This window comes from Suncus etruscus, chromosome 6 (assembly GCF_024139225.1).
Source record: "Suncus etruscus isolate mSunEtr1 chromosome 6, mSunEtr1.pri.cur, whole genome shotgun sequence".
NCBI classification, from domain to species: Eukaryota; Metazoa; Chordata; class Mammalia; order Eulipotyphla; family Soricidae; genus Suncus; species Suncus etruscus.
Window position 1 is genome coordinate 48,475,747 of NC_064853.1, and position 23,962 is coordinate 48,499,708.

The 23,962-nt window shown below is 45.5% G+C and overlaps 1 protein-coding gene across 1 annotated transcript in view; it reads left to right on the forward strand.

Moving 5' to 3' along the window:
* The window catches only part of TAF12 (TATA-box binding protein associated factor 12), a 43,702-nt gene extending 20,225 nt beyond the window's left edge, over positions 1-23,477 (forward strand). Inside the window, exons 4-6 of the mRNA XM_049775082.1 lie at positions 13,642-13,756; positions 19,238-19,326; positions 23,008-23,477. Of these exons, the coding sequence (XP_049631039.1) occupies positions 13,642-13,756; positions 19,238-19,326; positions 23,008-23,043 (240 nt within the window). The 3' untranslated portion in view covers positions 23,044-23,477. The remainder of the gene's footprint in view (positions 1-13,641; positions 13,757-19,237; positions 19,327-23,007) is intronic.
* The last annotated feature ends 485 nt before the right edge of the window (positions 23,478-23,962 follow it).

The window sequence follows — 23,962 nt, forward strand, 5'->3', positions numbered from 1 at the left end:
TAGAACTTCTATAGGGTTATTGTGAGGGTCAATGGAATATCTTAAATAGAAATCAGTTAGAATGCCTAGTACTTTTGTTTCTTTTGTTTTGTTATTGGGCCACACCTAGCTGTGCTCTGGGCTTACTCCTGGCGATCTGCTGGCGGCTCAGGGACCTTATGGGATGCTGGGGATCAAACCCCAATTTGCCATGTGCAAAGCATATGTCCTATCCCCTGTACTATCCTTTTTTGCCTCTTTAGATTGTTTTTATTTTATTTTATTTTATTTTATTTTATTTTTTTGGTTTTTGGATCATACCCAGTAGCGCTCAGGGGTTACTCCTGGCTCTATGATCATAAATCACTCCTGGCAGGCTTGGGGGACCATATGGGATGCTGGGATTCGAACCACCGTCCTTATGTATGCAAGGCAAACGCCTTACCTCCATGCTATCTCTCTGGTCCCAGATTTTTATTTTTGTTTTTGGACCACACCTGATGGTTCTCAGGGCTTACTCCTGGTGGTACTCAGGACTCCTGGTGGTATCAGGACTTCAAACATGAATCTGCCACATGCAAAGGAAGCACCTTACCCATTGTGCTATATCCTTGTCCCAATACCTAGTTAGTATATTACCTGTTAAAAAGCATTTAGGATGCTGGCAGCACTCAGATTACTCCTGGCTCTGTGCTCAGAAATTGCTCCTGGCAGGCTCAGGAGACCATACAAAATGCCAGGGATTGAACCAGGGTTGGTCCCGGGTCAGCTGCGTGCAAAGCAAACACTCTACTGCTGAGCTATGACGCTTCGGCCCTAGACAATTTATTGTTTGGCTTCATCCAGCTCTGCTTAGTGTCTTCCTCTGATTCTGTGCTTAAGGATCACTGTTGGTAAGGCTTGGGATGATATGCAGTGATAGATTTAAAAACCTAGGTCAGCTGCATGTAAGGCAAGTGCTTTGCCTGCCAAACTATCTCTCTGGCCATACATTTGGTTTTTTGGTTCGTACTTAGCAGTGCATAGGAACTTCTGACCCTCCTCAGGGACTATATTCAGTATCTGAGATCAAAACAGAAGCTGGAAAGATAATACAGTGTGCAGGGCACTTGCCTTGTATGCAGCTGACTTGGGTTCGATCCCCAGCACCTTATTTTGTCCCCTGAACACCTCCAGTAGTGATCTCTGAGCACAGAGCCCAGAGTAAGCCTTGAGATCCCTCCTCAAAGACAAACAAACATAGCTACATGTATAGTGCTTTACCTCTCTGCCATCTCTGTGGTCCCTCTAGACCTATTTAAAAATTTTTGAGCTAGTTGATGCTGCTCAGAATCTACACCTGGCTTGGCTGCTTGGGTGTCACTCTCAGGTATGCTCAGAGGACCATAAGGTGTCAGGGATTGAACTCCAACCTCCCACATGCAAAGCATGTGCTTAGCATGTCTCTTCTGGTGGCTCATTTTTTTGTTTTGTTTTGTTTTGTTTTAAGCCACCCAATAGTACTGAAGATCTATTCTCAGCTGGTGCTGTGGCAGACCATCCTGTACCAGGGATCAACCATAGGCCTCTGCATGTAAAGAATGTGGCTAGTTCATTTAGCTGTCTCTCCTAACCAGATTTTTTTTGTCTGTTTAGTTTTTATTTTGGGGACATACCCAGCAGTGCTCAGGGGTTATCCCTGGCACTGCACTCAATAATTACTTTTTTTGGTTTTTTTGGTTTTTTACTCCTGGCTCTTTGCTCAGAAGTTGCTTCTGGCAGGCTCGAGGGAACGTATGGGATGCCATATGGGCCATATGGACCCATCCCAGGTCAGCAGCTTGCAAGGCAAATGCTTTTTTTTGGTTTTTGCTTTTTGGACCACACCTGGCACTCCTGGCTCTGCACTCAGAAATCACTCTTGGCAGGCTTGGGTGAACCATATGGGATGCTTGGGATAATGTGGGTCTGTCTCGGATCAGCATCATGCAAGGCAAACACTGCTCTCACTCCGGCTCCATCAGTAACTACTTTGATTTGATGGTGGGGGGAACCATATGAGATGCCGGGGATTGAACCCACATTGGCCACATGCAAAGCAAGCACCTTATTGCTGTATTATTGCTCTAGGTCACCTGACCTGATTTTTAAATTCTTTTTTACCCTCCCATCTTTCTTCCTTTTGCAGTTTTTGCAGTGACTGGGGAATGCACACTTGCCTGGCTGTTGTGCTCACATATTTTAGATTTGATACTAGAGGTCACCCAGGGGTTTCAGTACTTGCAAACTCAGATCATGATACTCACCAAGGTTTGTACTCCTTTAGTTGTGGTGCTGCACATGTGCTCACCAAAGGTTGCACTTCCCAGTTGTGATCCTTTAAAATCTTTCCTTTTATTTTTTTTTGGTTTTTTTTTTGGCTCACACCCAGCAGTACTCAGAGGTTACTCCTGGCTCTATGCTCAGAAGTCGCCCTGGCAGGCACAGGGGACCATATGGGATGCCGGAATTCGAACCACCGTCCTTCTGCATGAAAGGCAAATGTCTTATCTCCATGCTATCTCTAATAGTGGTTGGTGCTCACCAAGATAACAACATAATCATCATCATTATCATCTTCTTCTTCTTCTTCTTCTTCTTCTTCTTCTTCTTCTTCTTCTTCTTCTTCTTCTTCTTCTTCTTCTTCTTCTTCCTTTTCTTCTTCTTCTTCCTTTTCTTCTTCTTCTTCCTTCTTCCTTCTTCTTCTTCCTTCTTCCTTCTTCCTTCTTCTTCCTCTTCCTCTTCTTCTTCTTCTTCTCCTCCTCCTCTTCTTCTTCTCCTCTTCTTCTCTTCTCTTCTTCTTCTCCTCCTTCTCCTCCTCCTTCTCCTTCTCTTCTCCTCCTTCTCCTCCTCCTCCTTCCTCCTCCTCCTTTCTCCTTCCTCCTCCTTCCTTCCTCCTCCTTCCTCCTACCTCCTTCCTCCTTCCTCCTCCTCCTCCTTCCTCCTTCCTTCCTCCTCCTCCTTCCTCCTACCTCCTTCCTCCTCCTCCTCCTTCCTCCTTCCTCCTCCTCCTCCTCCTCCTCCTCCTCCTCCTTTTTTGAGTCACACCCTGTGGCGCTCCGGGGTTACTCCTGGCTCTGTGCTCAGAAATCGCCACTGGGGGGGGCCGGGTGGTGGCGCTAAAGGTAAGGTGCCTGCCTTGCCTGCGCTAGCCTAGGACGGACCGAGGTTCGATCCCCCGGTGTCCCATATGGTCCCCCAAGCCAGGAGCGACTTCTGAGCGCATAGCCAGGAGTAACCCCTGAGCGTCACCGGGTGTGGCCCAAAAACCAAAAAAAAAAAAAAAAAAAGAAATCGCCACTGGTAGGCTCAGGGGATCATATGGGATGCCAGGATTTGAACCACTGTCCGTCCTGAATCGGCTGCATATAAGGCAAACACTCTGCTGCTGTGCTATCTCTCCAGTCCCAAGATAATATCTTTTTTGTAGTGCTCACAAACCATTGTAGTGCAGCTGGAAATTCTTGCATCACTGAGAATCATAGACAGCAGAACAAGCTACCAGGCTCAAACAGCAGAATTTGCCAGGATTTCACTCAGTGTTTGGGGACACTTGGATTTGAACTGTTTTGTTTTGTTTTGTTTTGTTTTGTTTTGGAAGCCATATCCAGCAGTGCTCAGGGGTTACTACTGGCAGTGCTTGGGGAACCATGTAGGATGCTGGAGATTGAACCTGAGTCATGTGCATTCAAGACAAATGCCCTACCCACTGTACTATCTCTCTAGGCCTCATGATTATCTCTCTAGTAACTCTTGCAAACAGGTACTCTAAGCCCCTGAACTATTTCTCAGGGTCCTTAACTTTTTTTGTTAGTTTTGTTTATGCTTCTGGTTTTTGGACAATGCTGGTAGTACTCAAGAACTATTCCCATCTCAGTATGTGAAGTTTGCTCCCAATGGTACTCAGGGGACCACATTGTGCTGGTGATTGAACCTTGAGCCTCATACATGCAAAGTATGCAATTCAGTACTTTGAACTATCCTTTGTTGATTTTTTTTTCTGCCACACCTGGCAGTGCTGAGGGGTTACTCGTGGCACTGCACTTAGAAATCACTCCCAGCCTGCTCAGGGGTCCATATGAAATGCTGGGGGTTGAACTCGGGTCTGCTGCATGCAAGGCAAACAACCTACCCTCTGTGCTATTGTTTTGGCCCCAGTCTCTGTTGATTTGTTTTGCAGACTTAGCTATTCAGTGCCTGGGATTGATCTGGGACTCCCACATGCACAGCATGTGCTCTTATCCTTTGAGTCATTTCCTAAATTTTTTTTTTTTTTTTTTTTTGGTTTTTGGGCCACACCCGGCGATGTTCAGAGGTTACTCCTGGCTGTCTGCTCAGAAATAGCTCCTGGCAGGCACGGGACCATATGGGACACTGTGATTCGAACCAACCACATTTGGTCCTGGATCGGCTGCTTGCAAGGCAAACGCCGCTGTGCTGTCTCTCCGGGCCCATTTCCTAAATTTTTTTAACTTTAATTTTTTGGAGGAAGGCACAGCTAATTGTACTCAGAACTTACTCTCTGGGTCTGTGCTCAAGTACTACTCTTGGTGATGCTCAGGGAACCAAAAGGGTTACCAGGGATTGAACCCAGGTGCTTGCAAGGCAAGCACCCTACCCACTGTACTATCACTCCAGTTTCCCCACTTAAAAATTTTATTTATTGGCCCGGAGAGATAGCACAGTGGCGTTTGCCTTGCAAGCAGCCGATCCAGGACCAAAGGTGGTTGGTTCGAATCCCGGTGTCCCATATGGTCCCCCGTGCCTGCCAGGAGCTATTTCTGAGCAAACAGCCAGGAGTAACCCCTGAGCACCGCCGGGTGTGACCCAAAAACTAAAAAAAAAAAAAAGTTATTTATTAAAAAAAATATTTATTTATTTATTTATTTATTTATTTATTTATTTATTTTGTTTGTTTGGTTTTGGTTTTTGGGCCACACCCGTTTGACGCTCAGTGGTTACTCCTGGCTATGCGCTCAGAAATCGCCCCTGGCTTGGGGGGACCATATGGGACGCCGGGGGATAGAACCGCTGTCCGTCCTATGCTGGCGCTTGCAAGGCAGACACCTTACCTCTAGCGCCACCTTCCCGGCCCCATTTATTTATTTTTAGGGGGGTGCCACATTCTCCTTTGCTCAAGGCTTATTCCTGGCCCTGTGCTCTAGAAACACTCATTGTGGGGGTGCTCAAACCTGAGTTGGCCACATGCAAGAAAGGCATCTGACCCACTGTACTAATGCTCTGACCCAAGAAAAATTATTTCCACTTGACTCACTCTTCTTTTTTTCCCTAACCTAGTCTGGTTTTATTTTATGCTTATGTTTTTATATCTAGAATTGGGGGAGGAGCGTTTGGGCACACCCAGTGGTGCTGAGGGCTTACTCCTGGCTCTGTGCTCATAAATCACTCCTGGCAGGCTTGGGGGAATATCTGGGATGCTGGGGATTGAATCCAGTTTGATATCTGATGGGCTAGACAAATGCCCTACTGCTGTACTATGGCTTCGGTCCTTGGAATATTATATTTGAACATTTCATTTTTTTTCTGCATTGCTTTGTTTCCTATGGGCCTTTTATACTCTTGATTTACTTTCTTCCAATGCGTAGGATTTTATTAAATTATTTCATGATTCTAGATATTCAATCTTATAGGAAAGGACAGTAAAAATTTTTTTTTTTTTTTTTTGGTTTTTGGTTTTTGGGCCACACCTAGCGGTGCTCAGGGGGTACTCCTGGTTGTCTGCTCAGAAATAGCTCCTGGCAGGCACAGGGGACCATATGGGACACCGGGATTCTAACCAACCACCTTTGGTCCTAGATCGGCTGTTTGCAAGGCAAACACCGCTGTGCTATCTCTCCGGGCCCAGTAAAATATTTAATTTGAGGGGCCGGGCGGTGGCGCTGGAGGTAAGGTGCCTGCCTTGCCTGCGCTAGCCTAGGACGGACGGCGGTTCAATCCCCCGGCGTCCCATATGGTCCCCCAAGAAGCCAGGAGCAACTTCTGAGCGCATAGCCAGGAGTAACCCCTGAGCATCACAGGGTGTGGCCCAAAAACCAAAAAAAAAAAAAAAATTTAATTTGAAGCAAAAAACATTATTTTTTGAGGTTTGAGACCAAATGTATTAGTGTTTAGGGAATACTCCTAGCTTCATGTATAGGTAGCATATATGATGCCAGGAATTGAACTCAGACCTTTTGTATGCAAAGTTTGTGCTCCAGCATATCGAATCCTAAAGCAAAACTTACTGATTGATGAACTGGTAATATTTAACAACTAACTGTTGAGTCTTACTATTTCCTTATTTCTGTGATCTAAATATTTCTACTATGTCTATTTTAAGCTATCAACATGTCATTAAATGCAAAATTTGGAAGAAATATTTATCATTTCTTTTTTCTCTTTTTTTTTTTGGCGGGGGGGCTGTTTTGGGCCACACCTGCTGATGCTAAGGGGTTATTTCTGGCTATATGCTCAGAAATTGCTCCTGGAAGCCTGAAAGATAGCACAGCAAAAGGGTGTTTGCCTTGCACGTGGCTGATCCAGGACAGAAGGTGGTTCAAATCCTGGCATCCCATATGGTCACCTGAGCCTGCCAGGAGCGATTTCTGAGCGCAGAGCCAGGAGTAACCCCTGAACAACGCCACCGGTGTGACCCCACACACACACACAAAAAGAAATAGCTCTGGGCCCGGAGAGATAGCACAGCGTCGTTTGCCTTGCAAGCAGCCGATCCAGGACCAAAGGTGCTTGGTTCGAATCCCGGTGTCCCATATGGTCCCCCGTGCCTGCCAGGAGCTATTTCTGAGCAGACAGCCAGGAGTAACCCCTGAGCACCGATGGGTGTGGCCCAAAAACCAAAAAAAAAAAAAAAAGAAAAAGAAAAGAAATAGCTCCTGACTTGGGGGACCATATGGGAGGTGGGGGATGGAACTTTTCTGGATTAGCTGCATGAAGGCCAATACCTTACCGCTGTGCTATCTCCCCGGCCCTTAATTGATTTTGTTTTTGGGTCACAATTGGCTGCGCTCAGGAGTTACTTCTGGCTCTGCGCTCAGAAGTTGTTCTTGGCAGGCTCAGGGAACCATATGGGATGCTGGGATTTGAACCGTGGCCCATCCTGTGTTGGCCTTCTGCAAGGCAAACAGCTTACCGCTGTGCTATTGCTCCGGCCCTTGAATTCATCTGAAGTGATTCTAGCAACTGCTGGCTTCACTTTAAGCTATTTGTCCAGCTGGGCCTATGCAAACAACAATTGCCACTCACACTTTTTTATTACTATCTATTTTTTTTTTTTTTGGTTTTGGGCCACACCCGTTTGACACTTGGGTTACTCCTGGCTATGCGCTCAGAAATCGCCCCTGGCTTGGGGGAACCATATGGGACGCGGGGGATCGAACTGTGGTCCGTCCTACGCTAGCGCTTGCAAGGCAGACACCTTACCTCTAGCGCCACCTTCCCGGTGCTTTAATGAGTTCATTGGTGATTCAATAATTTTTAAAATTACTTGCTACTGAACTTTTTCTTTAGCCTTTCTCTTTCTTTCTTTCTTTCTTTCTTTCTTTCTTTCTTTCTTTCTTTCTTTCTTTCTTTCTTTCTTTCTTTCTTTCTTTCTTTCTTTCTTTCTTTCTTTCTTTCTTCCTTCCTTCCTTCCTTCCTTCCTTCCTTCCTTCCTTCCTTCCTTCCTTCCTTCCTTCCTTCCTTCCTCCCCCCCTCCCTCCCTCCCTCCCTCCCTCCCTCCCTCCCTCCCTCCCTCCCTCCCTCCCTCCTCCCCTCCCTCCCCCCTCCCCTCCCCCCTCCCCTCCCCTCCCCTTTCTTTCCTGTTACACCTGCCAGTGCCTCGGGGGCTACTCTTGGCTCTATGCTCAGAAATCGCCCCTGGCAGGCTCGGGGACCATATGGTTTGCCAATTCGAACCACTGATGTTCTGCATGCAAGGCCTTACCTCCATGCTATCTCTTCGGCCCCACAATTTTCTATTTTTTTTTGTTTGTTTTTTGGTTTTTTTGGGCCACACCCGGTGGTGCTCAGGGGTTACTCCTGGCTGTCTCCTCAGAAATAGCTCCTGGCAGGCACGGGGGACCATATGGGACACCGGGATTCGAACCAACCACCTTTGGTCCTGGATCGGTTGCTTGCAAGGCAAACGCCGCTGTGCTATCTCTCCGGGCCCAATTTTCTATTTTTTTAAATCATGTTTCTTTTTGTCTTCCTGAAACAAATGTATTATGATCAGTTATGTCAACTATGTGATGCATTTTCTTTAAATAAATAAAAAATATTATTAATAAAAGGGGGGGCTGGAGAGATAGCATGGAGGCAAGGTGTTTGCCTTGCATGCAGAAGGATGGTGGTTTGAATCCCGGCATCCCATATGGTCCCCCGAGCCTGCCAGGAGCGACTTCTGAGCGTAGAACCAGGAGTAACCCCTGAGCGGCGCCGGGTGTGACCCCAAAAAACTTAAAAAAAAAAAAAGAGGGGCCGGAGAGATAGCATGGAGGTAGGGCGTTTGCCTTTCATGCAGAAGGTCATCGGTTCAAATCCCGGCGTCCCATATGGTCCCCTGTGCCTGCCAGGAGCAATTTCTGAGCATGGAGCCAGAAGTAACCCCTGAGCACTGCCGGGTGTGACCCAAAAGCCACAAAAAAAAAAAAAAAAAGATAATTTGTCCAGGGGCCAGAACAATAACACAGCGATAGGGCATTTGCCTTGCATGTGGCCAACACAGGATGAACCGGGTTTGATCCCAGCATCCCATATGTCCCCCAAGGCTGCCAGGAGCAATTTCTTGAGTGTGGCAAAAAAAAAAAAAAAAAGAAAAGAAAAGATAATTTAGGGTGGGTGGGTGGGGAAAAGAAAGGATAGTTTGTCCACATTTCAACCTTCTTATTGAGAGATCCTTAAATATCAATAGCTCTGACCCCCTTTTATGGAAGTGGGTGGGGGATTAAAATCAGGGACTCATATGCAAAGCATATGTTCTGCTACTTAGCCAAAAAAGTTTTGTATGTGTGTGTTTGATGGGGCCATACCTGGCAACACTTAGGAGTTACTCCTGACTCTGCACTCAGAAATTACTCCTGGCAGGCTCGAGGCACCATATAAATTGCCAGGGATTAAACCTGGGTCAGGACCCAGAGAGATAGCACAGCGGCATTTGCCTTGCAAGCAGCCGATCCAAGATCAAAGGTGGTTGGTTTGAATCCCGGTGTCCCATATGGTCCCCTGTGCCTACCAGGAGCTATTTTTGAGCACACAGCCAGGAGTAACCCCTGAGCACCGCTGGATGTGGCCCAAAAACCAAAAAATAAATAAATAAAACACACACACACACACACACACACACACACACACACACACACACACAAACCTGAGTCAGCTACATGCAAGGCAAATGTCCTACCCTCTATGTTATCACTCTGGCCCCTCTACCTTCTAACATTCTAGAAACAAGGTAAGAGAAAGGGTCTGTGAAACCTCTCTATGTTTGTTGTATTCTAATCTAGAGCCATTTTCATTCAGGCTCTAGAGAATAATTACCTATGCAATATAGGTCAGTAGTGGAGAAACTGAAGTGACTGGTTGCTTTTTGAATGAAGGAGTCAAGGAACCACTTTGCAAATGTAACATTCCTCACTTTTAGTTCTTATAAGTTTATCTTTGGGGTGAGGGGTTGGGCCACACCAGCGGCATTCTGGGGGTTACTCCTGGGCTCTGTGTTCAGCAGTTGCTCCTGACAGGCTCGGGGACCATATGGGATGCCTGGGATTAAACCCAGGCCTGTCCCAGGTATACTGCATGCAAGGCAAACACCTTACCTGTTGTGCTATCTCTCCAGCCTCTCAGTCTATCTTCTATGATAAATCACATTTCCAAATACTTAATATCTTAGGTAATTCAGTTCTTAATTGTATATTCATTCTACAGACTTGTGCAGAACTTTTGTGTTTTTGGGTCACACCTGGTGGTGTTCAGGGCTTACTCCTGGCTCTAAGCCCAGGAATCATGCCTGGCAGTGCTCAGTATCATATGGGACACCAGGGATCAAACCCAGTTAACTGCATGCAAAGCAAGCACTTTACCCACTGTACTATTGCCCTGGCCTGTATCTTATGCAGAACTTTCTTGCTATTAGGTCAGTTTCCTTCTTAATATGCTATCATTTTAGTAAAACCTTACTTTAAAGCCCTTTGACGTTGTTCAAGGGACAGGAGTACATAATTTGTATACGGGACCATTCTAGAGCCGTAGGGTCTATCCCCAGTACAACATGGTCCCCAGATCACTAGAAGAGCGATCCCTGGACACCATATCAAGAATAATCCTCGGGACTGGAGAGATAGCATGGAGATAGTGTGTTTGCCTTGCATGCAGAAGGTCAGTGGTTCAAATCCCGGCATCCATATGATCCCCCGAGCCTGCCAGGAGCGATTTCTCAGCATAGAGCCAGGAGTAACCCCTGAGTGCTGCCGGGTGTGACCCAAAAACCAAAAAAAAAAAAAAAAAAAAAAGGAGTGATCCTCCAGGAGCTGTAACGATAACACAGCAATTAGGGCTTTTGCCTTGTTTGCAGTTGAGCAGGGACCTACCTGAGTTCGTTCCCTGGCTTCCATAATGGTCCTCCAAGCCTGCCAGGAGTGATTTCTGAGTACAGAGCCAGGAGTATCCCGAGTGCCACTCAGTGTGGTACAAAAGCCAAAGGAAAAAAACCAAATGTATCTCAGTGGTATAGAGTACATGATTTGTATATATAAGACCCAGCATTCAACCACTAAAAACAACAAAACTCCTTTAAAAAAAAAAAAAAAAAGTGGGGCCAGAGAGAGAGTGTGCAGAAGATGCTTGCCATGCACACAGCTGACCTGGGTTCCATTTCCAGGATCCCAAATGGTCCCCTGAGCTTTTCCAGTAATTCCTGAACATAGCCAGGTATGACCTCCAAAAAAACAAAAAGCATTAATGGACAAAAGATTCTATCAAGCTTTTGTTTTGTTTTTTGAAGGCATACTTATCTATGTTCAAGGCATTCTCCTGGCTCTGCATTCAGGGATCACTCTTGGTAGTGCTCAGGGACAATACGGAAGCCAGAGTTCTAGCCTGGATAAGACACTTCAAGACAAGCACCTTACCCACTGTACTATCTCACCAATCCCAGTGTTGAATGGTGGGTTGTGCATAAGATCTCTACCAACATCCCAGTCCATTAATGTTTTACCTCTTGTTCATTCTGTCTTTATAGATTGTTATATCTGGTGGGTTTTATTTTTCTCCTTCTCAGTTTAGTGAACTTAGTGAAGGGCAGGTTGAGTTTTGGGACTGATCTGTTGTTGGTCAGAAATAATTCCTTTAGTTTCCTTTTGGATCCTTAGGAAAGATGTCTATGTTAAAAGTTCAGTAGAGGAGCTGGAGCGGTGACACAAGCAGTAGGGCGTTTACCTTGCAAGCGTCTAACCTAGGACGGACTGCAGTTTGATCTCCTGGCGTCCCATATGGCTCCTCAAGCCAGGAGCGATTTCTGAGTGCATAGGCAGAAGTAACCCCTGAGCATCACCGGGTGTGGCCAAAAAAACAACAACAAAAAAAAAAGTTTAGTAGATGTCATCAGATGTGCCCTCCCCCCAAAAAAAGGTTTAATAGAACAAGGAACAAGGGATGTCATATCAATAGTTACCAATTTAAAAAAAAATGGGCCCAGAGAGATAACACAGCGGTGTTTGCCTTGCAAGCAGTCCATCCAGGAACTAAGGTGGTTGGTTTGGATCCCGGTGTCCCATATGGTCCCGGTGCCTGCCAGGAGCTATTTCTGAGCAGACAGCCAGGAGTAACCCCTGAGCACCGCTGGGTGTGGCCCTCCCCCCCCAAAAAAATTATAAAAAAAGAATAATTACCAATTTATTTTATTGTTTGGTTAACACAGGAAGCCATGGGGAGCATACTGATTGAATAAATTTGTTTTGTTTTGTTTTGTTTTTGGCCCACACCCAGTGAAGCTCAGGGCTTATCCCTAGCTCAGGAATTACTCCTGGCAGTGCTTAGTGAAATCAGATGGGCTGCCTGGAATTGAACTGTGGTTAGCCACATGCAAGGCTATACTATGTCTCTAGCCTGTAAATATTTATTTATTTGGGTTTGGGGCCATACCTGGTGGTGTTCAGAAGTTATCCCTGGCTCTGCATTCAGGAATCATTCCTGGAATGCTCAGGGAACCACATGAGGTGCCAGGTACTGTCTGTGTTCAAGCCAAGCTCCAAACCTGTACTGCCTCTGTAGCCCCTTATTTTTCATTAAAGTTCAAATTTTTTTTTTTTTTTTTTTTTGGTTTTTGGGCCACACCCAGAAGTGCTCAGGGGTTACTCCTGGCTGTCTGCTCAGAAATAGCTCTTGGCAATTACGGGGGACCATATGGGACACCAGGATTCGAACCAACCACCTTTGGTCGTGGATCGGCTGCTTGCAAGGCAAACACCGATGTGCTATCTCTCCGGGCCCAAGTTCAATTTTTTTGTTTTGTTTTGTTTTTGGGCCACACCCAGTGACGCTCAGGGGTTACTCCTGGCTATGTGCTCAGAAATTGCTCCTGGCTTGGGAGACCATATGGGATGCCCGGGGATCGAACCACGGTCTATCCTAGGCAAGCAAGGCAGACGCTTTACCCCTTGTACCACCGCTCTGGCCCCAGAGTTCAATGTTTTTCATTTTTGCTTTAGAGTTCTAATTTTACTCTTTCTTCACTCTTGGAATAGTTGTTAATAAAGCTGAAAGAATTCTGAGTTTTGGGGGCCAGAGAGATAGCATAGTGGTAGGGCACTTGCCTTGTACGGGGCCAACCCAGGACGGACCCCAATTCAATTCCCAGCATCCCATACGGTCCCCTGGACCTGCCAGGAGTAAACCCTGACCACCACTGGGTATGCTCCCCCCAAAAAAAAGAAAAAAAGAAAATATGTTCTCAGAAAGATGTAGATTATAGTCAAACTAGTTATTGTTTCTATTGCTGTCCTCCCTCCACCTTCCTACTATACTTTTTTTTGGTTTGTTTTTGGTTTTGGGCCACACCTGGTGATGCTCAGGGGTTACTCCTGGCTATTTGTTCAGAAACCGCTCCTGGCTTGGGGGACCATATGGGATGCTGGGGAATCAAACCATGGTTTGTCCTAGGTTAGCGCTTGCCCCACCGCTCTGGCCTGTATTATTAACTCAAATGATTCCAGGCTTCTGTTGAAAAGCCTGACTAATACTATGCCTCTAATGTTTAAGGAGTTATGTAAGTTTTATGGCTTTAGATTGCCTTGTGTGCTGTTAAGAAATATTATAATGTGTTAAAATCTGGGGACTTGAGGGACAATGTAATTGTACATGGATTCTGTTTTATTTATCTTAATGTTCTTTGGCTGAAAGTTCAAAGTTAAGATATTAGCAAGGGGACTTCTTCTGAGAATTATGCTATGGGTGATTGTCCTTCCACTGTAACTTTACCTTGTCCTCTTTTTTTGCATCTTTGTTCTCATAATTAAAAATAAAAAAAAATTAAAAAAAAAAAGAAAAGCCTGACTAAAATATATGATTTAGACAACTATAGTTTTTCCAGCAACAAGAGTCTACTCTGTCAATGTCATGGTTACTCTTCTTCATTTATGTCTTCTTCAGATGCTGCTGCAGATTGCTGATGATTTCATTGAGAGTGTAGTGACAGCTGCTTGCCAACTTGCTCGGCATCGTAAGTCCAGTACCCTTGAGGTAAAAGATGTCCAGCTTCATCTAGGTATGTGGTCTCTTTTCTTTTTGAGGTGTCCACACTATTATTGTTCCTTCAGTATTGTCATACTGAGTATGGTGTATTCAGAGGTCTCTTTATTCTAGGGTCAGATTTTGGGGCTAATAATTAGCTCTGGGGCTAATTATTCAATAGCAGCATATGTACAGAAGAGAAATCTGTTCATTGTAAAAGAAATGAGCTCTGTGCTCAGGGGTCACTCCTGACATTGCTCAGATTGGCCATATGTGCTGTTGAGGATTTTACCTTCATGTAAGATAAGTGCCTTACTTACTGTGCTATCTCTTCACATCTGGTGTTCCAGTTTCTAAAATAGTATCTTTCCTATTTCCTTTCAGTTAGACTTGCTATATTTTATTAAGAGGGTATTATAGTTTTCCTCATTACAGTGTAACTATAAGAATTGTGGGGGCTGGAGCAGTGGCGCAGGCCATAAGGTGTCTGCCTTGTGCACACAAGCCTAAGAAGGACTGTAGTTAGATCCCCCTAGTGTCCCATATGGTCTCCCAAGCCAAGATCTATTTCTGAGTGCATAGCCAGGAGTAACCCCTGAGTATCACTGGGTGTGGCCCAAAAAACCAAAAAAAAAAAAATATTATTTTGGTAAAGTGGTACTAGACCTAGAAAAATATAAGAACTTGGTAAACGTAGCTATTATGTCTCTACCATTTCAAATAGTTGGAATTGTTTCTTTGGTGAGAGGCACTGGGGAGATTGGCCCATACTCAGGATCATTCCTGATGGAGCCACAAATTAAATCCTAATCACCAGGTCAACTGTCTGAGCCACCGAACTATCATTCCAGCCCTTCAAACACTTTTTTTGGAGGGGGAGGGGCCACATCTGGCAATGCCCAGCGCTTATTCTTGGCTCGGTGGTCAGAAATTACTCCTTGCAGGCTCGGGACCATAGGGAATACCGGGGATTAAACCTGGGTCTGTCCCAGCTTGGTCGCATGCAAGGCAAATACCCTATGAGCCCTACCTACTTTGGCTCCCAAACACTTTTGTTTGTTCATTTTTTTTTTTAGGCCACACCCAGCTGTGCTCAGGGGTTACTCTTGGCTCTGAACTCAGAAATCGATACTGGCTAGCTCAGGGGATCATATGGGATATTAGGGATCAAACCCAGGTCCAGATCAGCAAAGTGCACTATAGCTCTGTCCCCCAAACACCTTTTTTTTTTTTTTTTTTTTTGGTTTTTGGACCACACCCAGTGATGCTCAGGGTTTACTCCTGGCTCTGCGCTCAGAAATCGCTCCTGGCTCAAGACCATATGAGATGCCAGGGATTGAACCAGATCTGTGCTGGATCTGCCCTGTGCAAGGCAAATTCCCTACTGCTGTACTATCGCACCAGCCCCCAAACACATTTTTTGAGGTATATAATTCATATGGGTTATCTTATGTGTAGGCTAGAACTCAACAAAAAAAAAAAAAAAAAAAAAGAAAAAAAGAAAAAAACTGGGATGGGAGGACAAGAGAGATAGGTGGACTACAACTCATGCTTTGTATGCAGGAGGCCCTTCTTTTTTTTTTTTTTTGGTTTTTGGTTTTTGGGTCATACCCAGCAGTGCTCAGGGATTATTCTTGGCTCTACACTCCTGGCAGGCTCGGGGGACCATGTGGGATGCTGGATTCGAACCACGTCTATCCTGGATCGGCTGCTTGCAAGGCAAATGCCTTACACACTGTGCTATCTTTCCAGCCCCCAACCCCAATGAACTATTTTGATTTGGGGTGTCAGGAATTTACACTTGTCCTTGCTCAAGGCTTAATCCTGATTCTGAGCTCAGGATCACTCCTGGCAGACTTTGGGATCCTTATGGAATACCAGGGAGCCAACCTGCATGCAAGGCAAACACCTTACTCACTGTACTATCTCTCTGGCCCTGATTTCCCTTTAATTTGAAAAAATAAAATCTCCTTTTTTCACATTACTAAAACCTGTTCAGGGGCTGGAGTGATAGCACAGCGGGTAGAGCATTTGCCTTGTATGCAGCTGACCCAAATTCAATTCCTGGCATATAATACGGTCCCCAGAGCCTATCAGGAGTGATTTCTGAGCCAGAGTGAAGGGTAACCCCTGAGCATGGCTGGTTTATGGTCTCAAAACCAAAACAAAACAAAAATAAAGATTGGGGGCCAGAGAGATAGCACAGTGGTAAGGCATTTGCTTTGCACACAGCCAATTCTGAACAGTGGTTTACCATATACCATATGGTCCCCTGTACCTACCAGGGGTGATTTTCTGAGTGCAGAACCAGGAGTAACCCCTGGGCACCACTGCATGTGACCCAAAAACCAAAAAATAAAAATAAAAAAGACCTAGGGCCAGAGTGGTGGTGCAAGTGGTAGAGTGTTTGCCTTGCACGCACTGACCTAAGACGGACCGTGGTTCAATCCCCCAGTGTCCCATATGGTCCCCCAAGCAGAGAGAGAGAGAGCGGGAGGGAGAGAGGGAGAGACGGAGAGAGGGAGAGGGAGAGGAGGGGGAGAAGAGGAGGAGGAGGGAGGGGGGAGGGGAGAGGAGAGGAGAGGAGAGGAGAGAAGAGAGACTGTGTGTGTCTGTGTGTCTCTGTGTGTGTGTGTGTGTATGTGTGTCCACGGCTGGCCTTCAAATATCACAGTATTTGCGCTTATTCACTTAACGAATAATCGCAATAAAAATCGCATTCGTGGGGCCCGGGCGGTGGCGCTAAAGGTAAGGTGCCTGCCTTGCCTGCGCTAGCCTAGGACGGACCGCGGTTCGATCCCCCGGTGTCCCATATGGTCCCCCAAGCCAGGAGCAACTTCTGAGCACATAGCCAGGAGTAACCCCTGAGCGTTACCGGGTGTGGCCCAAAAACCAAAAAAAAAAAAAAAAAAAAAATCGCATTCGTAAGAAAAAAATCGCATTAAACATTCACATACCCCGAGCAGTTTCTTTCAGGGTATGCAAATGTTTAATGCAATATTTTGCTATTTTTTTTCTTACGAATGTGATTTTTTATTGTGAATATTCGGTAAGCGAAATCCCTTATGCAGCCCTGCCTAATCCCGACTTTGCCTCCTGCGGCCCCCAGGTAAATTGAGTTTAAGACCCCTGCTCTAGCCCTTTGGTCTATTTATCTCACCAGCCCCTATATTTCTTTATAGTTAGAGTAGAGAAGTTTGAGTTACAACTAATGGTACTCAGAGGCTATTTCTGATTCTGCTTAGGTATAACCCCTGGTGATGCTCAGGGGATAGGGATGCTAGAAATCAAATCTGGCTCACCCACATGCAAGGCAAACTCCCTACACACTATCATTTTTCAGCCCTAGTAGTGCTTTTAAGGGACCATCTGGTGTTAGAAATCCAATCTAAATTGGGCATTTAATTTGTATTACTAATATATGAACTATACTTGTAGCCCCAAGAATTCCTATTTGGTGGGGAGGAGGGAAACTGGAGACAATGGTGGCAAGAAATCTGCACTGGTGATGGGATAGGTGTTGGAACATTGTGTGACTGAAAATCATAACTTTATATCTGTATCTCATGGTGATTCCAATAAATGAATTTTTGATTCCTATTTTTATTTTTGTTACTTTTTTTAAATGTATTTTGTGGGGAGGGGCCACCTTGCTGTTTTCAGAGCTTACTCTTAGCTCTGCCCTAATGGATTATTCCTAGGGGGCTTGGAGGACCATATATAATGCTGGGAATTGAAATTGGGTTAGCCATTTCCAAGGCAAGTACCTACCTGCTGTACTAGTTCTCTCATCCCACTAATTCTATTTTTTTGGCGGAGAGGTCACACCGGTGGCTCTTAGAAGTTACTCCTGGCTCTGCACTCAGAATTCGATCCTGGCAAGCTCGGGGACCATATGGGATGCCAGGATTCAAACCAGGGTTCGTCCTGTGTTGGCCGAGTGCAAGGCAAATGTCTTACCATTGTGCTATCGCTCCAGCACACCCCAAGAATTCTTATTTAGGGCGGGAGGGGGAGAGTGATAGCACAACAGGTAGGGTGTTTGCCTTGCATGGAGTCAACCCAGGTTTAATCCCAGGTCTTTCATATGGTCCCCTGAGCCTCCTAGGAGTGATTTTGTTTTGTTTTGTTTTATTTTAGGGGAGCAGGGTTTGGGTCACACCTGGCAGTGCTCAGGGGTTACTCCTGGCTCTTCGCTTAGGAATCAAACCACCATCTGTCCTGGGATGGCCACTTACAAGGCAAATGCCCTACCGCTGTGCTATCTCTCCAGTGCCCGCATTTTGTTTTTTGTAAAACTTCATGAATACCTTGAACTCAACACTCACACCCAGCAGCGCTCAGGGGTTACTGCTGGCAGGCTCAGGGGACCGTATGGGATGGCGGGATTCGAACCACCATCCGAGTGCAAGGCATATGCCCTTACTGTTATGCTATCTCTCCAGCCCCCTAACTTTTGTTATTGTTGTTGTTTTGTTTTGGGGCCACACCCATGGTGGTCAGGGATTACTCCTGGCTTTGCATTCAGGAATCACTCCTGGCAGGCTCTGGAGACCATATTGAATGCTGGGGCTTGAACCTGGGTGGGCCCGTCTGGGTGAGCAGCATGCAAGGCAAATGCCTACCACTATGCTATCACACCAGCCCATAACCTTCAAAGTTTTAAAGCAAATTCCTTTAATTTCTTTCTTTCTTTTTTATTTTTAGTTTTTGGGTCACATTGGCAGCGCTGAGGGGCCACTCCTGGCTCTATGCTCAGAAATCGCCCCCAGCAGGCTTGGGGGACCATATGGGATGCCGGGATTTGAACCACTGTTCTTCTGCATGCAAGGGAAATGCCCTGCTGCTGTGCTATCTGTCCGGCCCCTAAGTTTCTCTAATTTCTTACAAAAAAAAGTTAAGTTGGTGCTGGAGTGATCGCACAGTAGGTAGAGCCTTGCATGCAGCCAACCTGAGTTCAATCCCTGACATCCCATAGTCCTGAGCCTGCAGGAGTAATTTCTTTATTTTGTTTGTTTGTTTGTTCATTTGGTGTTGTGGGGTCACACCTGGCAACTCTCAGGGAACACTCCTGGCTCTCTGCTCAGAAATCGCTCCTAACTCAGGGGACCATATGGGATGCCGGAGATTGAACCCGAGTCCTTCCTGGATCAGCTGAATGCAAGGCAAACACCCTAACACTTTGCTACCACTCTGGCCCAACCAGGAGTAATTTCTGAGTAATTTGAGTGCTGCCAGGTGTGGCCAAAAACAAACAAAAAAAGCCTTGTGGATGGACTGAGGATATCACTTAGTAATAAAATACTTGTATGTGTGAGCCTCTGAGTTCCATCCCTATTATCACAGAAAGTAATATAGGGCTACATGTGATTCCCCATATGTATTCCATCGAATCCCTTTTTCAGAGTTACTGTTAATCTAACCTCAGATTAGTCCTCCCTGTCCTTGAGTCTCAAACTGCACACTTCATGCTGACTTCCTATCCCTTATTTCTGTGCTGGCCCCTTCCTTATAGAGCGACAGTGGAATATGTGGATACCAGGATTTGGCTCTGAAGAAATCCGGCCCTACAAAAAAGCTTGCACTACAGAAGCTCACAAACAGGTGAGGAGCTGTCAGAGTCCCAGGATAGCCACAGACACTCCCTTGAGCAGTGTCTCCAAGGGAGTGCACACACTCTCATCCCTTCTTTAGCACTTTACACAGCAACTTCCCCCTTTGAATTAAAGGTGAAAGAATAGGTCTCTGTGAGGGCAATCAAGATATTTTATGGGGACCAGAGAGTAGCATGGAGGTAGGGCCTTTACCTTTCATGCTGAAGAATGGTGGTTCGAATCCCAGCATTTCATATGGTTCCCTGTGCCTGCCAGGGGCGATTTCTGAGCATAGAGCCAAGAGTAACCCCTGAGCGCTGCCCAGTGTGACCCAAAAACCAAAAACCAAAAAAAAAAAGATATTTCATGATGGGGTCAGAGAGATGGCATGGAGGTAATGTGTTTGCCTTGCATGCAGAAGGACGATGGTTCAAATCCTGGCATCTCAGAGCTATTTCTGAGCATTGAGCCAGGAGTAACCCCTGAGCACTGCCAGATGTGACCCAAAAAACAAACAAACAAACAAAAATCCTGGCATCTTATATGGTCCCCCAACCCTACCAGGAATGATTTCTGAGCATAGAGCTAGAAATGCTTAGTGATGGGGCCGGGTAGGTGGCGCTGGAGGTAAGGTGTCTGCCTTGCAAGCGCTAGCCAAGGAAGGACCGCGGTTCGATCCCCCGGCGTCCCATATGGTCCCCCCAAGCCAGGGGCGATTTCTGAGCACATAGCCAGGAGTAACCCCTGAGCGTCAAAGGGGTGTGGCCCAAAAACCAAAAAAAAAAAAAAAGAAAGAAATGCTTAGTGATGCCGTTTGACCCAAAAACCAAAAAAAAAGATATTTCATGATGATATATCTTTACTCTTTCCACAGAAGATATGAGGACGGTGGGGGTTTTTTTAGGGAGGGAGGTTTGGACCACACCCTCAGCGTTCAGGGGTTAATCCTGGCTCTGCTCTCAGAAAGTACTCCTGCAGGCTTGGGGAACCATATGAGATCCTGGAGATTGAACCTGGGTCAGCTGTGTGTAAGGCAAATACCCTACTGGCTGTGTTGTCCTCCAGTCCCAAGAAGATACAAGTTTTTTTCTTTCAACTCTGATGGGTATCATCTAAAGCTTTTTTTTTTTTTTTTTGTGGTTTTTGGGTCACACCCGGCAGTGCTTAGGGGTTATTCCTGGCTCCAGGCTCAGAAATTGCTCCTGGTAGGCACAGGGGACCATATGGGACACCGGGATTCAAACCGATGACATCTATGCATGACCTCCTGCATGAAAGGCTAACGCCTAACCTCCATGCTATCTCTCCTGCCCCATCTAAAGCTTTTGATTCAAGTTTTTTTGGTTTTGGGGGTTTATTTGGTTTTTGGTTTTTTTTTTTTTTTTTTTTTTTTTTTTTTTTAGTTTTTGGGCCACACCAGCGTTGCTCAGGGGTTACTCCTGGCTGTCTGCTCAGAAATAGCTCCTGGCAGGCATGGGGGACCATATGGGACACCGGGATTCGAACCAACCACCTTTGGTCCTGGATCGGCTGCTTGCAAGGCAAACGCCGCTGTGCTATCTCTCCGGGCCCGGTTTTTGGTTTTTGGGTCACACCCGGCAGCGCTAGGGATTACTCGTGGCTCTACGCTCAGAAATTGCTCCTGGCAGGCTCAGGGGACCATATGGGATGCCATGGCCCTTCTGCATGCAAGGCAAAATGCCCTACCTCCATGCTATCTCTCCAACCCCATTCAAGTTTATTTTAATATGAATGGAAATCAGTCATGCACATACATAAAATTTGGGGGAGGGTTGGGTCACACCCAGCTCACTCAGGGGTTACTCCTTGCCTTCTTCACTCAGAAATTGCTCCGGCAGGCTTTGGGGACCATATGAGATGCCAGGAATCCCAAACTGGGGTCCATCCAGGATTGGCTGTGTGCGTAGCAAACGCCCTACCACTGTGCTATCACTCCGGCCCCATGAGATTTTTTTTTTCTTCTTGGGTCACACTCAGTGACGCTCAGGGATTACTCCTGGCTATGTGCTCAGAAATCGCTCCTGGCTTGGGGGACCATATGGGATGCCAGGGGATTGAACCATGGCCCATCCTAGGGTAGCACATGCAAGGTAAACACCCTACTGCTTGCGCTACCACTTCAGCCCCTCCATGAGATTTTTTTAATTGAACATTATATGTTTATATTATATTATTTATATATAACTATATATAATCATGTTATATGATATATAACAATTATATATTATAATATATAATGATATATAATATATTATATGATTAGAGCATTATATGGTCTATGGCTAGAGAGAAAGTATGGCTAGAAAGCATAAGTATGCTGTAGGAGGTAGCACTCAAGCTATTTTGCCAGTCTCTGTTCACCTTACCAGATAAATGAGATTGCTGTGAGCTTTTTTATTTTCTTGCCACAATTAATGGTTATGGTAATCAAGGCTTACTCCTGACTCTGCACTCAAGGATTACTTTGGACCAGAGCAATAGTTGGCCTTCTCAGATTATTCTCCAGTATTCTAGATAGTCCCACAGGCATCCCCAAGAGTGACACCTGAATGCAGAAACAGGAGTGAGGCCTGAACACTGCTAGATGTGGCTCCCAAACAAGTGACAACAAAATCTCTCCTGGTGATCACTCTCTTCGGCTATGAAGCAAGCAGTACCTGTCATTAGCATGCTAGCATTGTTACCCTTCCTTTGACACAACTGTTACCCTTTTTGACTTAACTGGCTACTCTGATTTGAAAATTAAATTTTACCTTTTTGTGATACCAGGGATAAATCTAAAGCCTTAACATATATAAGGCAGGAACTCTACCCCTGAACTACATCTCTGACCCAAAAAGTGAACTCTTGGGGCCGGGCGGTGGCGCTAAAAGGTAAGGTGCCTGCCTTGCCTACGCTAGCCTCGGACAGACCGCGGTTCGATCCCCCGGCGTCCCATATGGTCCCCCCAAGCCAGGAGCGACTTCTGAGCACATAGCCAGGAGTAACCCCTGAGCGTTACTGGGTGTGGCCCAAAAACCAAAAAAAAAAAAAAAGTGAACTCTTAATTTTTTGGGGGTAGGGGCCACACCCAGCAAGGGCGGCACTCAGAAATCGTCCATCCTGGGTCAGCTGCGTGCAAGGCAAATGTCCTACCGCTGTACTATCACTCCAGCCCTGAAAAGTGAACTTTTTCTAAGCTTGGCATATAAAGGCAACCCTTCCTTCATATGTCATTTTCTTTTCCATACTCTGAGATTTCTGGACTAAATATGTTTACATAGCTCATAGGGGGAGCTCTTGAGGGAGCTGCTAGGGCTCCCTAAGTGCTCTTCTGTAGGGTGTTTCAGACTCTGGCTTCATTTTAATTCTGCTCCCAGATTATCCATTTTCTTGCTCATTTATCCAGTTATTTATAAACACATATCAGTAATGTTCAGTGTCTTAATCAAAAAAGTAAGCAGGGGCCGGAGAGATGGCATGGAGGTAAGGCATGCAGACCATATGGTCCCCCAAGCCTGCCAGGAGCGATTTCTGAGCACAGAGCCAGGAGTATAATCCCTGAGCACTACCAGGTGTGACCCAAAAACCAAAAAAAAAAAAAAAAAAAAAAAAAGTAAGCAGAGGGGCTGGAGAAGTGGCACAGTTCCTGACTCTAACCTGTATCATTGTTTTTTCTTTCTATTTTCAGAGAATGGCATTGATCCGGAAAACAACCAAGAAATAACAAATGGAAAAGTCAGGGAATGGACAACAATGTATTTGGAGATACTTGAGCTGAAACTTCAGCCATCCATCTCATCCTTGGATTTTTTTTTTAATGCTTTACAGAGAAGCATATATTTTTTATTAACAGTGCAGCAATATAATGACTGAGAGGATCTGCCAAAAGAATAAAGCCTCATACCCCAACTTCCGGTTCCTTTTCCCTGCCGTCTCAAAGAGGAACAATCTTCCAGAGAAGATTTTATTTGTGGTTTATTATTGTGATTGAAATGGGACAAAGCATTATGGTCTTGTTTGGTGAGACAGTATTAGCAGGATTTGTAGAGGCTTTTGTTTTCTTCTCCCATCCCCTTTTCCCTATACTTTGTTATGTCAGTGTTTATATGAATATGACTTTCATTTGCTTTTCCAGAATAAAGAAGTTATTAATTGGAAGATATAGGGTACATGGCTTGTAGAGCCTTTGAAATGTCAGGGGAAGTTAGGAAGACCAAGTCAGGACATACTTTTTTAGTCAGTAGGTGGCAGCACTATTTCTTATTCCTAAAATTGAGTTACAAAATAGGGATTTTTCAATTCAGTTACTCTAAATTCCATCAATAAGAGTTTGATTTTTGGGTCACACCCGGCGGTGCTCAGGGGTTACTCCTGGCTGTCTGCTCAGAAATAGCTGGCAGCCATGGGGGACGATATGGGACACCGGAATTCCAACCAACCACCTTTGGTCCTGGATCGGCTGCTTGCAAGGCAAATGCCGCTGTGCTATCTCTCCGGGCCCATCATCAATAAGAGTTTGAATCCCATTTCTTTGCTATATATATAGCAATATATATATATATATATAGGTAGTGTGACCTTTTCTCTCTTCAGCCATAAACTGAAAAAGTATCCTGTTATGGACAAAGTTTTTTCTGACTAAC